This window comes from Bidens hawaiensis, unplaced genomic scaffold (assembly GCF_021521415.1).
Source record: "Bidens hawaiensis isolate Kalapana, Puna unplaced genomic scaffold, B.hawaiensis_p1.1 tig00010983_1, whole genome shotgun sequence".
In the NCBI taxonomy this organism is placed as follows: Eukaryota; Viridiplantae; Streptophyta; class Magnoliopsida; order Asterales; family Asteraceae; genus Bidens; species Bidens hawaiensis.
The window spans coordinates 649,670-667,874 of NW_027491848.1; the positions used below are offsets into that span (position 1 = coordinate 649,670).

The following is an 18,205-nucleotide window of genomic DNA, read 5'->3' on the forward strand; positions in this document are numbered from 1 at the left end:
ATGAACATGTTTTCGACTTGACTCTTGCTTTGGATAATGTTGATTATGGTTTCGTTGATTTAATAGTAAAAGACTTGATTTTTCTTTCATGATGCGTATAAGTGTTTATTATCTTGATTGATTGTTAATTATAGCTTCACATGGATCTTGTTTTCTATTGATTGTGTTCTTTAGATCTTAGGGTTCATGTTTAATCTTTACTTGGTGTTTTGATTATTACGGTTGAATAGGCCTATTAGATCATAGAAGCTTGTTGATAGTTGGTTAGGGTTTTGAATGTTTTGCTAAATTCGAATAGCTGTGAGGTGAGGAGTTGTTCGTGTGTCTTGGTCAATTGCATGCTAGGATAGATTGTGACAATATTCTTGCTTAGTGCGTTGATCCATGTTCATGATGTCATGTTAGTTTATCAAGTTATCTAGAGTTTTGTGTTTCGTAAGATTGCTTGCTATAGATATTATTAATTAACCCTAATTGATGACTTTGCGGGAATCAATAATACTGATTGCTTAATAATCTAATAACTGTTCTTTGGGATTTCACTTGATTCAGTCAAGGGTCCTTAGGGTTTTGTTAGATGAATATGTTTAGAAATCAGTTGCCATAATCATGTTATTTGTCCATTGCTTGATGATTGTTGATACATGGGATTCTTACCTAGGTACATTCCTTCTCTGATTGGTTTCGATCTTGTGTTTAATTGCTTGTTTCTCGTTTACTTGTTTATTTGCTTTCGTAGTTTAATCTTAGTTTTAAAAACCCCCTTTAAACATTAATAATAAATAGTCGTGTCGTAAATCGAGACTAATTAGTTAATTAACGTAATTTATAGAGTCCTGTGGGTTCGATATTCCGGACTTACTTAGCTTTAGTACAATTGACCGGTTCACTTGCCGGTGTTTTGTGTAGTTGAGTCTTAAGTCTAGTTTTTATTACTTGTTAATTTAGTTAATATTTAATTGACTGTTTTAAGCACATCAGGGGGTATGACAAGCAACCAGGGGGGTACATTTAGCCTATCCCATGAACAAACCATTAACTCATGAGGGTCTCATGTTATCAATCTCTGGCTTGAGAATAAATTTGTTGTTCTTAGGGAAGTATAATCGGAATACGAGGAGAGTTGTAAGCAAGAGAGACCAGATTAGAATGAATTAGTGTGAGAGAGATAGGACTATTACCATTTCAACCAACTAATAATATTGTGTGACATATTTAACCCAATTATACTCGATTATACCTATATTTTAATATAAATTAGAGTAAAGTTAAAATACAAAGTATAACAAAAACGATAAGGGTGAGAAAAAATCTTTTTAATTAATCTTAAATTTGGTCAGTGGAGATTAATTTAAGAATAAAAACTGATGAGAATGGCATGAAGGTAATAACACACTTATGATGATTTTCTCTTTCCAGATGCAATGCATATGTCAATTCTTTCATCATTTTAAAACGTCTGTAACTTTTTCATACGACATTTGTTTTTAGAAAATTGTTTTTACCATAATAACAAGCATTTTTTATCTTTAATATGAATATCATATTGTTATATAAAAATAAAAAAAGTTAGTGGGTTTTTTATGTTGTGTTATTTGGTTGTCCATTGTGTTTTTTAATTGGGTTTTTCTATGCATTGTGTTATAGATTTTAGTTATTGTGTTTTTCAATTGATACTCATATTAAAGATAAAAATTAAAAACAAATATTACATCATTGTGTCTTTTTGTTCGTCATTGTGTCTTTTTGTTCGTCATTGTGTCTTTATACTTAACATTTGTGTTTCTACTTATCATTGTGTTTTAGTCATTGTGCTCCCCATTCACTTAAGTTGAGAAAAATAGTATTATGTTCAATGTGTATTACGTTCAAGTCATTGTGTAATATGTAGATTCCATTGTGTTTTAAGTTTCAAGTCATTGTTTTATATGTATTTATCATTGTGTCTTACGTTTGAGGCCATTGTTTTATATGTATTCATTATTGTGTTTTACGTTTCATGTTATTATGTAATATGTATTCATCATTGTTTTTTATGTATTAGATAATTTGTTGGTATTTTTCATTATATTTACATATTATTACACATCGGTGTTATTAGTATTTAAAAAAAACTATAATGATCAGTTGAAGGACATAATGACGAAAAAAACACATTGACAAACGGAAGACACAATGACGAAGAAAGACACAATGACGTAATTTTTTTTAATTTTATGTAACAAAATCATACTCATATTAAAGATAAAAAAACGCTTATTATTATGGTGAATTTTTTTTTAAATATCATATGAAAAAGTTATAGACATTTAAAAATGATAGAGAAATTAGCATGTGACTTGTATGTGGAGATAGAAAATGTGTATTACTACTTTTATACCATTTTTCCTTTGGTCCCTACTTACCACATGTTAATTAGTTATAGCTTCTCACATTTCTCATTTTTGTTAGCCTTTGTAGCATGACTCAACCCATATATATATATATATATATATATATATATATATATATATATATATATATAAGAAATTAAGTTCTCCTCACAAACTTACTATTCAATTTACTATTTAGTTTTTAAATATTTTATTAATTATTATAACCACTAAATCACTAACCATAATTCCATAAATAAGAACAATGGTTTTTATTTCCTTAATATTAGATTTTTTTTCAACTAGTTCAAACACTTAACAAATTATATTTTTAAACACTAAACTTGGACAATAGTCGGCTTTACATGTTTTATTTATCGCTTAAATGATTTTCTTAGACATTGCTTTCATACTTTTATAGTTCGTCTTTACAATAACCGAAACATTTTTCATGATTTACAAATATTCCATCGTAGCATAATTTTATATCTGTGTTTCAACGTTACCTCACCTTTAAAATATTTTTTTTGGCTTACTAATTCATGTTTACGAATTTGTGTTGGCATCGCTGATAATAACTGAATTTGTGTTGGTTCGCAGCTATAACGTGCGGGCATTTTTGGTTCTACATATGATAATTTGTAGTATTTTGGCATTAATGGGTTTATTTATTTTGTTTAGTTTCGATGTCGTAACTTAATACAGACTGACTTCGCGCCGACTTGCAACGAGTTTATGGTTTAAAGTCTTTACTTATGTTCTTTTGTTCAATTTAACAGTCCGGTTGCGAAGCACGGGATCTAATCCAAAGTTTTACTTAAATATAGTCATCGCAACACACCAAAAGTGAATTAGTATTTTGTGCATGACTGTGGGGTGCTTTAAGTTACTCCAATTGACATAAATTTCATCAGCCTATTAATAATGTTGTGTCACATATTTCAACCAAATTTGGACCAGCTCTCAACTTAAATTTCAACCACTATAAGTCATAGAATTCGATTTTCATCCTCCTTTCTCTCACTTGCTTCACCAGAGGCACCCATCTAACTCTAATCGCTCAACCCACAACTACTTGCTACCCTTGTTAGTTCAACACCTTGCTCAACATTCCCGACATGTCCCCCTGTCACACTTTGAAAACCTTAACTTAACAGCGGAAGACTTAATCAACTAATTTGGGCAGTGACAGACACTGCTTAGCCATCAGTATTTAAGCACAACATATTCACATACTAGTTGGACTTTTATTCATTATAAAATGTTATAAATCACACGTGTCAGAGTACACGTTTTAAATAAGTCCAACATTCAGGTATTGCACATATTTTCCCACATAGCATAAAATATAATGGTTTTCAACTATTATACCACAAAAATCAATTTATCATGAAAACATAGCAAATAAACATATATTTACATAAATGTCACGGTATAACGGTATAGCGACCATTATACACCAATTTTTTTACCATAAGCAATGGTAGTATTTATTCCTCGCCGTTCTTAAACAATAGTAATTAAAACCTTTAAAATTAACATTTTATTTCTTAAACAAATTGTATTGTTGTAGACGAGCAAAGAATACAACAAGTGTATGACTATCAAAATTGATAACTCGAAACATATCATACTCAAAATATTCTCACTTGTAACCCAACGTGATTGGAAGTGGGGGGTGTCACCCCGATAGATCTACCAACATTTTTGTGTCCTTATTATTTCGGTTAACAGTTATTTAACCAATTTGACTCATCGCACTTTTAACACGATTTGTAAAATAAAATGCTTTTAAAAAAAACTTTAACAAAATCAGTAAAAGAATATGTTTTTACCCTAAAAACATATTTTAGAGAAACTCAGTAAAAGAATATGTTTTTAAAAAAAACTTTAACAAAATCAGTAAAATAAAATGCTTTTAAAAAAAACTTTAACAAAATCAGTAAAAGAGGGGTTTTTAGAGAAACTCACCTTTGTCTTAGCACAGTTTACACATACGAGGTGATACACAACCAGTTAATGCAAGATCTTAACAAAGGTCATCCAACGATAACTGGATTCCTATGTTTAATACCAAGTATATTAACACATAAACATATATACAAATAGAATCTTATCCTAACTTAATTTATTTATCCTCACGTGTCTTATTTATGATAATTTTAATAACAAAATTACAAACTTTTATTGTTTAAGAAAAATCGTAATTGAATCGAAAGTTTTGAAATATTCTATAAATATATTTGAACATAGTTTTAAATAACCGTAGTAAAACTAATATATGTTTTCGAAACTAAACTTGGACGTTATTTAATAAAAAGTATATATTTATTTTAAAATATAAGAACTTTTTATTAGCCGATTATTTGAATAAATATTTTGTTTAAATATTGTATATATATTTCTATATCAAAAAATTACAAGAAATCGTCCAAGTCTCGATTGCACCATTTTTATCACTCGATATTAACTAACGGTTTTCTAAATAATTATTGACAACATTTTCATTGTTCAAGTTATTCCAGATAACAATATTTATACTAATCTCTCGTTATCTAACCTTTTCAACACTTTAAAAAAATATAAAAGTTATACCTCCTCGAATACGGTTTTGAGTCTAGAAATATGCTCAAAAGCCGCATGCAATGCGATCCGGACATACCAACGTGTTCGTTTCTGCATCACGAACATTTCTCCGGTCTCGGATCATCCTTATGACACCTCAAAACCTACAAGCAACTCGTTTTAAGAAATTGTTTTCGTTCAGGAATCTGACCAGTAAATTACGGAGCTTATAACTCACCACCCATACTTCTGATAATCAATTCCTGTAGTGGATTAAATGATCTATATGTTAGGAAGATTCCCTGAAAGTTTCAGCTAGATCCGACGGCCAGATCTCCGGGAATTTGCATTTCTTTATAGTAGCGTTTCCAAAATCCGCCCAGCGAGTTGAACACGAAAGCTGGTTTAGAAACCCAACTTAAACAACTTCGATCTTCATCTTCACCTCTAAAAATGATTAACTATGGGTTATAAACCCTCCGTAGAAAAATCAAGACGATCGGACCATTAGATCTTCCGTTATAAACCGATCTTTGCTAACATGCAAAACTAATACAATATGTCCAGATTTTAAAATGAATTTTTAATGAACTTAAGCTCAGATTTAGGACAAGCGGAGCTTACCATCGCTTTCAGGACGTTGAAAAATGGTTCCAGGTTGAAGACGGGCTTCGGCCGCCACCGGACCACCACGTTGGACCACCACCGGCCGCCTGGCCGGAATCCTTTAGCCTCTCTCTCTCTAAAAATGTAGAAATGTGTTGAAGAATGAAGAATATGTGGGGTTGCCCACTTATATAGGCGCGTTTTAAACGTGTTTTGCAATTGTGTTTTGGTCTCTCGCTTTAACGAACCCGCTACTACAAGTGACGTTATATTTTCCAAATATATTTCATCAAAATATTTAGTTTGTTCCTCACTTAAAGTTTCTCGTTATCTTATTATTTCCGTTAATAATTTATTGACGATCGTTATCCGGTGTTGGTTCCGTGTTACTCCGAACTTAATAAAACTAATGTAGTTGTTTTTCAAAACACAACTCATCCAAAACTTATGGTATCTATGATTTATTTTATCTAAATAATAAACCTCAAATACGAAGATAATATCAACTTTTACAAGCTCATCGGTACTTGTGCTTTAACGACCGTGTTCGAAAATACTAATTTGAATTTTCCCGCTTCGTTATAACTTAGAATTGAGCCATGTTTTCTCCTGCGTACTTGGTTTTCGATTCTCTAAAATATTTAAATGGATTCACCCCTGGACACTTTTTTGAATGTCGGGTTGAATATTCACACGTTTAACCGTATACGTTTGTTTCTCCGTTATTTATCACTGAAATTTCTTTATTCCGTCTCACTTCTCATGTGTTTTACAATGTATGTATTCCTTTCATTCTTAGCTTAAAATACTATATTTAACTTATGGGTCTTAATCTTCACTTAATCAAGCCTAAACATGTCTTAATATCGTTTATGGAATATAATAATACTTTTTATTCTGTCGGGTATCACACCCCCGTCCTTATCTCTATAATTACACTGAAAATCATTATATTACTTTCTCGTATTCAGTAAAATTATACATTTTCATATTTTTATCTTTATAGTTTTCTCTCTCTTCTGTTCACAACCAATTCAACAAATATTAAAAAATAAATTTGGGCAAACAATTTTCTCCAAATTTACAAAAAATTACTAACATTTCTTTCTCATCTACTCACAACCACTCTTAACTGTATCATATACTTTGCAAAACTCACTCACAAAAATTTATGGGAACTGTTGGGAATGCTCTTAGAACATTCCAATCCCATCCTTTAAAATTTTGTGAGATTATTTTGTAAATTATATGAACTGGTTAATAGTGGTTGTGAGTTGAGACGAGAGAAAAAATAGTGTTTTTTTGTGGCTGTCATATCTTAACACGACCCGAAACGAAAAAATAAAGGTTTTGGGTCGGCTGACATGACCCGTTTTCTTAGACAGGTCAACTTAAACCCAACCCGTTTAAAAGTGGGTTCACCTGTTAACATGTTTAAAATTTTTGAGAATGATAAACAAAAAGACACATTGATCTTTTTCACTCGCCATTGTGTCTGTTTTTTTAAAAAAACATTTTTGTGTTTTTACTTTTTTTATATTTTATTAAATTTTGAGTTATGATTTTTTTATTAATGTTTTTAGGGTTTTTTTTTGTATGATTACAAATCCTTGTCATCATTCTCATTTTTTCCCTTTTGTAAAATAACTTAACCCTATTATTTAATTATAATTAAACAGAAAATAAAAATATAATATTTTTTAATTTATGAATAAAGATAACGATATGAAACGAGTAGAGAATGTTCTAAGCCCAAGAATTCTTAAAGGAAAGCCTAGAAAACCAAATATTGTAAAGAAAATCTATCTATAATATATATAAACAAAACATTTAAAAGCTCTCTGGTTGCTTCATACTTTTTCTTAAGTCATCAGATTGATTTATTTATAAATAAAGGTTTTTCATGCATTTTACCCGAATTCACGGGTGTGGGTCTTACCAAACCTAGATAGTCATAAGTGAGTTATAACATCTCATCAAATTAAAAATTAATCTCACAAAATATTTGATATGAAAATTTCTATAAAATAAAGATATCCAAAAAATTTATATCATATTTAAAATATATATATATATATATATATATATATTATTTATACTTTTAGCTATAAATTGGATATGGCTCAATGGTAGAGCGCTCACTTTACTAGTGAGAGATAGGGGGTTCAAACCTCACTATCACCAATTTATATGGGAGATATGAGGGATGACCCTGGCTTGCCATGGTTCGATTCCTGATCTCACCCAGTTTTACCGGCTCCTCGCTGTCGTGCCGTTTGGCTGGCGTGGGGGTCGGGTTTTATCCGGTGAATCCCTCAATAGGTGGACCGCTAGGGGCTCCGTCCGTCAGGACTAGTGGCCGCTCGGGCTACCTTTAGCCATTGGGGGGCGCGTACGGAGTACCCGGCGTTACTTAGTTGGTCGTTCAAAAAACAAATTATACTTTTAGCTCAAAATTTTTAAATCTACATATTTCTTTAGCTTTCTCTCCTTCAATTTTACAACCATTTTAATGAAAAAAAATCACATCTCACTTTAATCGAGACTAATATGTTAGTATTTATATAGTATAAATAAGAAGTTTGGTGTGACAAATGATTATTTTAATTTTTTATTAGTTTAGTTTTGTATTTATGTAAATCATTTTGATGTATAAACAAATGGTGTTCCTTGGTGAGTTGGTTGTTGTTAATTTTGATAATGCTCGGGTAAAGTTAGAAGAAACTTGGATGCAAGTTTAAGTCTCAAAAGGCAAAATTTCTTTTTCTTGATCCATTTTTAACGTGGAGAAATCTTTGAATAGATATTTTTTTAATTATTTTATTTGTGTTTTTTGTTGAAATATGTTAACCTGAATAAAAACATGGTATCACAAGCATCTCGTTGGACCACTTGACGACACTTTATTGGCGCAACACATTTTTTTGTTTTAGTTCCAATACCGTAATAAAAGTGATGGAAACCAACCGAATTCTCATAGACTCATCGTGTTTTGTTTTGTTTTGGTTCCACTATCGTAACAAACCCGACCGAATACCGATGTCTTTTTTTGGTATCGTAACGAACGAGACGGAAACTGACTGAATTTGCGTAGGCTCACCACCTCAACGCTCGGGATCGACAATGGCCGAGTTTTATCAATCGACATTACCCCATTGGTCAACCTTAGTTTTTTTAATTTTTTTGTTTTGTTTTTCTGTTTTAGTTTCGGCACAATATAGCAGGTAACCGAAAACCAACTGAAGTCGCGTCAACTTAGCACATCAATGCTTGAAACCGACAGTGCTTCTTGGCTTTTACCACCGCCCGAGTTTAACAACCTGCTTGCGCCGAGTAAAACACTAGTTTCTAATATTACTCATATGCATTTTAATTATTTATTAAATACTTAATTTTAATTAATTTCCCCATGTCTCCTCATGCCGTCAGATTGCATTATTTGTTAATGATGGCTTCTCATCATTTGACTCGACTTCACGGATATGGGTCTCACCAAACCCAGACAACCCTTAAATGAGTTATAACATGTCATTATATAAAAAATTATTCTCATCATATATTTGATAAGAAAATCTTATAAAACAGGGACATACTAAAAAATAATATCTATTTTTTAAAAGAGATTATTTATAATTAAGAAACAATTTTATAGTAAAAAAAATTAAGTGGGTCACGGGTCTCAGCAAACCAGATAGTTTTTAAACGGAGTTATAAAACTCATTTATTTGTGAAACCATTTCATCATCAAATTCCTAAGTATATTAATAACTTACTTACGATAAATAAAATTAAAATCCATAAAAAAATATAAATATTAGAAACAAATAACGTAAAACAACATCCGAATTTTGTAAAAAAAATATAATTTATAATTAAGAAACACTTTTCTAATAAAAAAAAGCGGGTCATGGATTTCACCAATCCAAATAACCTTTAAGCCGGGTTATAACATCTTATTTATTTGTAAACTCATTTCATCATCAAATCCTAAGTAAATAATTTCCTTATAATAAATAAAACTAAAATCCAAAAAATTATATAAATATTAGAAACGATGTAAGGCCCCTTACTGGTGCCCTACTTTGGACGTTGGATTTACTCATAAACACATTTCTAAATATCATAATTAAATAAAACTTTCGCAGAATAATATTAATAGTCAACCATTCATTACAAACATTATTAACTTGCTTTTTAAAAACATAACATAATGATAATATCAAAACATCACGACAAATCATCAGATGCCAGCCCCTTCAATCTTGTCATGTGTCCTGCTCAAACCAGCTGTCTCAATCTGTTAACATGCGTGTATACTAAAAGTCAGCTAGCTGAGTGAATTCTAGTTAATCAAATCACTTACTTCACATACACATACGTGCCCGAAGGTACGCATTACATACTTAACCAGTTCATCATTCTTCCATATATGTTCATAACTAACCTTACATTATAAAGAGCGTTTCGCCCTGCATACCTCGGATATTATTAGGGTCCGGTACCCTCCATCCTCGGATATTATTAGGGTCCGGTCTCCCTTCTTCCTCGGATATTATTAGGGTCCGGTACCCTCCATCCTCGAATATTATTAGAGTCCGGTCTCCCTTTCTTCGCTACTATCATGCCATACCTTTCCATATATATAATTGTAAGTTTCATACGTATATACATCATTAATCCATCATATACAGCAATCATATCATCAAACCACCACCTAGCAATGCATGCAATATCCGAAGATCGTTCACGCACCGTCAAGCTTTCATTCACATTTAAGGTATACATAAATATCATACAAATCATTCATGGCATACACTTACAATTTAAGGTAAGTGTATTAACTATCACATCGAGTATGCACACAGCCCCGAAAACATAAAAAGGAATGGAGCTAGAAACTCACCTGACCTCGATTACGTTCACCATTAATGGTTATTCCTTTATTGAGTTGTGCGCGACTAACTGTATAACAATTACACGTATCAATTAACTATTATTACCTATATCGTGTTTCTAGTTTAATTATTACCCTCAACGAACAGGGGTCCAGGGGCAGCGCCCCTGGCAGCGGGGTTCTAGGGGCGACAACCCCTAGCAAGGTCGGGACAGAGCCCCTGGCTGGGGTTAACCTGCCAGGTCAGCTTGAAAATTTTTTATTTTCATTAACTGTCTTAACACATTTTTCATTAGAAATTCTAATTTATTATTTTATTTGCTAACTCAAAAGTTCGAGAGCTTCTTTGTAATTAATCAATTTATTTATAAGTTCAGGGGCCTTTCTGTCATTCTTTCATAGTCTAATTCGTTATCCAGTTCTAAGTTTCTAATTCTTTATTCAGTTCTTTAACGAATGAGGGTTTTATAACGAACAGGTCTTTTATAACGAACTGACATTCATAGCGAACTGACCCTTATAACGAATTGGCCTGTATAACGAATGACACCTCTGTAACGAATCACTTAACGAGCTGCTACTACTTCGCTATCTCTTCTTAACGAATAGGCATAACGAATTGGGGTTAATTAGTTATCTTTTCCTTAACGAATTTGGATACGAACTAAGGCTAGTTCGTCATTCTTTCTTTAACGAATTAGCATACGAATTATGGCTATTTCGTTAAACTTCCATTAACGAATTAGGGTTAGGTCATAAACATTCTCTGACATGCTTAACCTCGTACGCCGTTTTCCGGCGCCGTCGTCCCCGGAAAACTGCGATCTCGCCGGAAAAACGAGATCTCACTCGTTTTCCACCGTTTTTCGTCCCGTTCGATCCAGATCTGAGCTAGGGTGACCCCTAAGCTCATATATTGTTCGGTTTATACCCGATTCTATCTGGATCTCATGACTTGAACGGTTTAAGGGTGTCGGCTCGTCGTTTCGCAACTAAATCTAGCTGGTTTAGATCCATACAACATCATACTATCATTACCACGGGTCGGGATCCGTTTTCCTTCTTGGTTCGGCTAGAGAAAAGAGAGAAACTAGAGAGAGAGCTTAAGTGTGTGTGTTTGGTGTGGTGTATGGAATATATGAAATGAATGGATTATGAAGTAATTATTGTTTATATATGATGGATCATGGGCTTAAGCCCATGGTCTTTATCTCTTTCTTTTTAACCCAAGTCCATAACTCACATCTATTTACCCAACACAAGCCCAACTCATAATAACTCATATTTTATTTATTAACTTAAACGATAAAACGGGATATTACAAAAGAATAATGTAAAATAACCCTTGTAATATAGGTGATAAAAGCTAGTATATTATAATTGAAGCTTTACCTAAAAAAGTTGTTGCTTGATAGACAATTAAAACAATTTTTATAACTTTTTTGACGTGAAAAGGCGTAAGCTATAACATTATTTGCTTGAGAAAACACTTCTTTAAGTAATAATAAATTAATCAGACCTAAATAACGGTTTGATATTATGATTTAAGACATATATATTTATCGTCAATAATATTATGTAGCACATTTACTAGACTTCAATCTACCTCTTATTAAAAAGAAAAATGATATTTTGAAGGTGTCTATAACTGATTATGTTAATCAAGTTTATGTCTTTATATTATGATATATATAAAAAAATATTTGATATATTGATTTAATTATGCTATAATGATCCAAAAACTTATATTTAAAAGTACACAAGGAAAAATTGTAGACATGTGTAATAGATGAATTATAGGTTAAGTTTTACATTTTATAAGCAACCCAGAGACTAAAATTTATTTACAAAATTTTTAGAAGCATATTGAGAACAAAACTAAAAATAAAAATGAAGATGGAAAAATGTCGTACAAAATTAAATAAATCAATGTTTTAAAAAAGTGATGGATCTACAAAAAAATAATTACAATTATGTGTCAGCGCTAAAAATTAATGGTTTAAATTGTCTTATAACATTTGTATGACAAGAAATTATTTTATTTAGTGTGTGTGTTAGTATATATATCCAGATAAAGGTTTAAATAAGAAGTTTGATTTTCATAAGAAGACTAGAAATGAGAGTATTTTAGTCTACTATCTTAATATTTAAGACTCATTAATTTAATTTCAAAAACTCACTTTATTAATCTTAAAAACCCACTTAAAAACTCACTTATACTTTCACTCATCTCCTACAACCACCACCGCCCACCGCCACCACCTTTCCGGAAAAGTTTTGGGAAATTTCGCCGGACAATTTCGCGGAAAATTCGTCGGAAAGTCACCGGTAAACAATCCCCGAAAAATTTACCGGAAAAATCGCCGAAAAATTTACCGAAAATTCGCCGAAAAACAATTACCGGAAATGATCAACTGAAAATGGTCACCGGAAAAAAACACTATGAAAAAACACAATGAAAAAAAAACACAAGGGAAAAAATACTATGAAAATAAAAACATAATAAAATAACACAATGTAAAAAACACAATGCAAAAAACACTATGAAAAAATAAACTCAATTTTATAACACAATTTTGTAAAACACAATTTTGGTAAAACACAATTTGTAAAAAACAACGATTTTCTTTATTTTTATATAGCAATATGATACTCGTATAAAAGATAAAAAACACTTATTATTAAGGTGAAATTGTTTTTAAAAAAATGTCATATAAAAAAGTTATGGATGTTTTAAAATGATGGAGAAATTTGACATGTGTATTGCATTTGAAGAGAGAAAGTCGACAAATGTGTTATCTCTATCATGCCCTTAGTCCCTTACCCTTGTTTTACAATTGATTTTCTCTCTAATTTAATCTTAACCATTCAAGTATAAAATGAAGAGAAAAGATTATTTCCTATCATTATTATAAAAACCAATTTTTTTTATTATAACTCAACCCATCTATATATCCATTGTGTGTTCCCAAAAATGTGGACTATGTACGACTGCCCACCCATGCACATGAGCCGAGCGGACACTGTCTCTAAGTTTCAATCTAACAATTAAATTTTTATTTTTGTTTAAACCTATCACACTATCTTACCATATAAGCAACTCAACTAGGGCCGTCCAAACCGCTCGACGCTCGAACTCGCTCGCCACTCGTTCGAAAATTGTTCGCTCGTTTTTTCGCTCGATTGAAAACGAGCCGCTCTGCTCGGTTCGGTTTGTAAACGAGCCAAGCAACGAGCAAGGGTATGCTCGGTTCGGCTCAACTCGAATATTTTTAATTTATTTAATATATAATTATATATGAACAAATATATAAATATATACACAAAACACATAAATATAAGCTTACAATTATTTTACCCCTTAAAATTTTCATATTTCGTCAATTTTATAGTTTTATTTGTTCAATTCAAGTTTTTAGAAAATTAAAAGTTTTTTTTACATGATCGTTATATCTCACTCTAAACTTATTTATAATACAAATTTACAATATATTATATGTTTGTCTAAAAACTACTAATTTATTTATAAAATATATTATTTACAACATTAAAATTTGCTTCTTATTGAATTTTTTAAAGTGAAAAATAAATAAATAATGCTTGAAATCGTTCGATGTTCGATCGAAAAATGCTTGATTCGATTTTGGCTCGTTTCGGTTTTCGCTCGGTTTGAATTTCAGCCGCTCGTTTCGGTTCGGTTGTAAACGAGCCAAGCAACGAGCAACCCTTCACTCGGTTCGGCTCGGCTCGTAAACAGCCCTAAACTCAACCGCCCTATTGTCATAACCGTGATGCCCATGTCAAAACGAGTCATCTCAATGATTCCAAGTTCAACAATCCGAGTCTCTTATTTAGATTTAAATTCAAAATTTACTGGTTTTCTCTAACCTAAAACAACTTATTAGCAGAATATTTTTCATGAGTAACGATTTCTCAAAAAAATGAGAATATGTTCCCACAATTCTTGACCGGTTCAACAGAATAAGTCGTTCGGTCGACGGCTAAGTGGTTTATGGATTTCTTGACAAGTCAGTCACTTGGCGGTTCAACCACCACCCAACATTTCCCAACTTTTTCCCCTCCCGATTAATGCAGCATTTAACACACTCCTTAATTCACACGCTTTACTTAAACCATAACTAGTTCATTCCCACATATACATATATACACACACCTAATGTCACACATAACATAATTACATTTTGTTGTATAATTAATAACCCAACCTCCATCAGCCTGTCATCACCCACTTCGATTACACCCCATTTCTCCTTTCGGTTTTTTATTCTTTGCTGGCTGCCGTTTTTTATAACTTAAAATGCTTACTTAGTTTCCTTCGTCCAAATTTTTAAAACGTACACATCTATAAATTCAGGTGGATAATCACTACTTATTTCGGTATCATGGGAAACACGAAAAGATCTGTTCTTGCCATATCCGGGAAGATAATCAACGACTTGTTGAGTTTTATAGTCTTTTGTATGCTTGATGTTCTTGATATTATTCTATGTTACGTTTACAAGGTTGTTGATTTCTTTATGGAGGATGAATGGAAGCCGTGTTATTGTTCGTCTCCAACCGAAGAAGCGATTGTTAACCGCGGTAACATTTTGGTGTCAGATACCGGGGTGGCTGAGAAGATCGTTTGTGTTACGGCTAGAAAGTTGCAGCTCGAAGAGGTTTCCGGTACGCTTTACTTGCGGCCGTCGTTGGTGGCCGAAGTGTCGAAAACCACTGTGAAACGGCGGAATGTGGTGGAAGGTGGCCAACCCACTGTTTTCGCAGTGGAAATGGTTCAAGAGAAGATCGGTGGTCGCAAGTCGCACCCGGTCCCACGGTGGTCCGATTGCGATTGCGACACGTGTAACTCTTGGTCGAGTTCGTGTAAAGATACTCTCTTTGTTCATATGGAAGGACGGAAAGGTTATTAAGATATTATTATTATTATTATGTTTTGAATTTGTTTAATTTGTTATTAATTGCAGTTAATGTTAACGAGAATGTGTTATTTATTCATGGGTTTATATCATCATCTGCATTTTGGACGGAGACATTGTTCCCAAACTTCTCGAGATCGGTTAAATCAAAATACCGATTATTCGCAATTGATTTGCTGGGGTTTGGGAAAAGCCCGAAGCCTAACGAATCGCTTTACACGATCAAGGAGCATTTGGACATGATCGAGAGGTCGGTTATTGAACCGAACAAGGTCCAATCGTTTCACATAGTGGCTCATTCTCTAGGCTGCATTCTTGCGCTCGCACTTGCGGTTAAATACCCGAAGTCGGTCAAGTCTTTAACCTTACTCGCACCGGTAATCGATCAAGTATATGTTTTAGTTGTTATTTACTCATAGCATCTCCAATAGGGTAATTTTGAACCTTTTTTTATGGGGAGAAGGGGGTTAGATAGAGATAAGAGTAGCTAAGAGAATTATTTTGTAACGTGTAAAAACGAAGGGGATGAGAGAGATGGTTTTTGAAAGGACAGAAAATATTCCGAAGACGTAAATAACAATAACATTACCGCTTTTTAGGGGGGCCCAAAAAGCTTGCTAATATATTCTTAACTAGACCGGAAAATAAATGAACCAAACATCTTACCGGTTCACTAATTGGACCAAGCCTAATATAGGTAACCAGACTACTGTAGAGTCGAATCCAAGTCGTAACAAGCCCACCGGTAGGTCAGGTCCGGTCCGGTCCAATTTTGAAAACAATAGTTATTGGAGATGCTCTGACTCATAACATGCACACATATTTTTTTTGTTTGTATCCTGTTTTGAAATATATGTATGGTTAGCCATATTTTCCGGCACCGAATGGGGAGGAGGCGACACAATACATGATGAGGAAGGTTGCGCCGCGACAAGTATGGCCGTTAATTGCTTTTGGGGCGTCGATGGCGTGTTGGTACGAGCATGTTAGCAGGACGATTTGCTTGTTGATCTGCAAGCATCACCGTACATGGGAATTTCTTACAAAACTCGTCACTAGAAACAGGTTTGAAACTTTAAACTCTAGACTTAATTTCCGCTGGATTTTTAATTAATTCAGCCTACTCTTTAACTGATTAATAATTAAATTTAGAAATATATATAGAAATAAGTTGATAAATACATTAAACTTTCATTAATTCTTAGCTTTAATTGTTCAAACACCTAATATTTGTTAATGGAAATCTTCATGCCTTACACAAGACAAATTATGATACCAATAAATGAATTTATGACAAATTAGGTGAGTATACATGCTCAAAAACGCTTAAAATAGTATTATCTTTCTGGCATAAACACCATTTTAAGTTGTTCTTCATAATACTAATTTTTTTTTAATATCGTATAAAGAAATATACGCTTATAATAAATTAATTATAACTTTTTTTTATATATTTATAAGAAATATGATCATAAATTATTTATAAGGCTTTTTTTTATATTTGTTAATAGATTTATTTTATGAAGGTTTAAAACAAGCAAGTGTTACACCAACCTCCTCTGGACTTGACCGTGAGAGGGTTTTGTGAGAGTTGCCATCCATTGTGCCAACTCGAACGTTCATGGGGGCTAAAACACCCATGGTGTTCTTAATTATCAGGTTCAAAATAATTGCAAAACTTTTAAAACATCAACAAAGTATTTTTAAATCTATATAAAACTTAACTCAAATGATTTGGTTACAGTTAGATCAAGTTACTAAGGTTAATGGACTTAGAGTTGATTATATTATAGAAGATTAGAAGGTGATTTATATATTACTGTAGTAAGTATTATAAGAAAATTAGCTAGTTTTAATATATTTACCCTTGCATGAAAAAAGAAAACACTAAAAATATACCTTTGATCTTCAAATAAAATTATAAAAATCCAAATATTTGTGTTTTTGAAATGACTTAATTCACTTTTGGTTGACTCTTTACTTAATTACATCTCATGGGATGACGTTTTTGTTTCTCTTTACTTAAATCGACTTGGTTGACTTTACATACACTACAACAAAAAACTAACTCTTCAAATCACATTAAATATTTCATGCATTCGACATAGTTGTTTTGGATGTCCGAATTAAATTATACATTTGACTTTGAGCTACTATCTAAATATTTATACAATTATATGAAACTTTCTAAAAATAACTATATATCTTTTTAAACATCTTTCATGATCATATGAGATTTCTACACAGGATCCGAACGTATTTGATTGAAGGCTTTTGTTGTCACACACATAATGCCGCATGGCACACCCTTCACAACGTTATCTGCGGGACTGCTGCGAAAATCGAAGGGTATTTGGACATGGTTCAAAACCACCTAAACTGCAGCGTTAATGTGTTTCATGGTCAAGACGACGAGCTCATTCCTGTGGAGTGTAGTGATAATGTCAAGACCAAAGTCCCTCGGGCAAATGTGAGGGTCGTTGAAAAGAAGGATCATATCACCATTGTCGTTGGACGTCAGAAAGCCTTTGCTAGAGAACTTGAACAAATATGGAAGAGTGCGAGAACCAGATAATCCCTTAACTATGTGTTTGCATTTGCATAATCCAGTAAATCTTTCTTTCTCAATTATTGGTGTTTTAAGAAGACAAAAGCAAACTCAAAATCAAGGTCCACCCCAAAAGATATACAGTTTTAGATAAAAACCAATCCAAAACAAGAAATTGGATGAGCTATAATACTAGTAGCATATAAACTAGGATAGGCTTTCTTAATTTATCCGATGTATCGGTATCTTGTTTACCTTTTAAACAGAGTTTTTCAATTTATGA

The 18,205-nt window shown here is 32.4% G+C and overlaps 1 protein-coding gene across 1 annotated transcript; it reads left to right on the top strand.

Annotated features, from left to right (window-relative positions):
• The first annotated feature begins 14,278 nt into the window (after positions 1-14,278).
• On the top strand, positions 14,279-18,205 carry LOC143536878 (putative lysophospholipase BODYGUARD 1). Its single transcript, XM_077030774.1, has 4 exons — positions 14,279-15,360; positions 15,423-15,751; positions 16,240-16,439; positions 17,622-18,205. The coding sequence occupies exons 1-4, from the start codon at positions 14,841-14,843 to the stop codon at positions 17,947-17,949; spliced, it is 1,377 nt and encodes a 458-aa protein (XP_076886889.1). The 5' UTR covers positions 14,279-14,840; the 3' UTR covers positions 17,950-18,205.

Excerpts from the sequence above, each read along its gene's own strand:
- LOC143536878 (XM_077030774.1), top strand. The coding sequence starts at position 14,841 with ATGGGAAACACGAAAAGATCTGTTCTTGCCATATCCGGGAAGATAATC. Across the intron at positions 15,361-15,422 it reads TCATATGGAAGGACGGAAAG|TTAATGTTAACGAGAATGTG; the intron begins GTTATTAAGATA and ends TATTAATTGCAG. Across the intron at positions 16,440-17,621 it reads AAACTCGTCACTAGAAACAG|GATCCGAACGTATTTGATTG; the intron begins GTTTGAAACTTT and ends ATTTCTACACAG.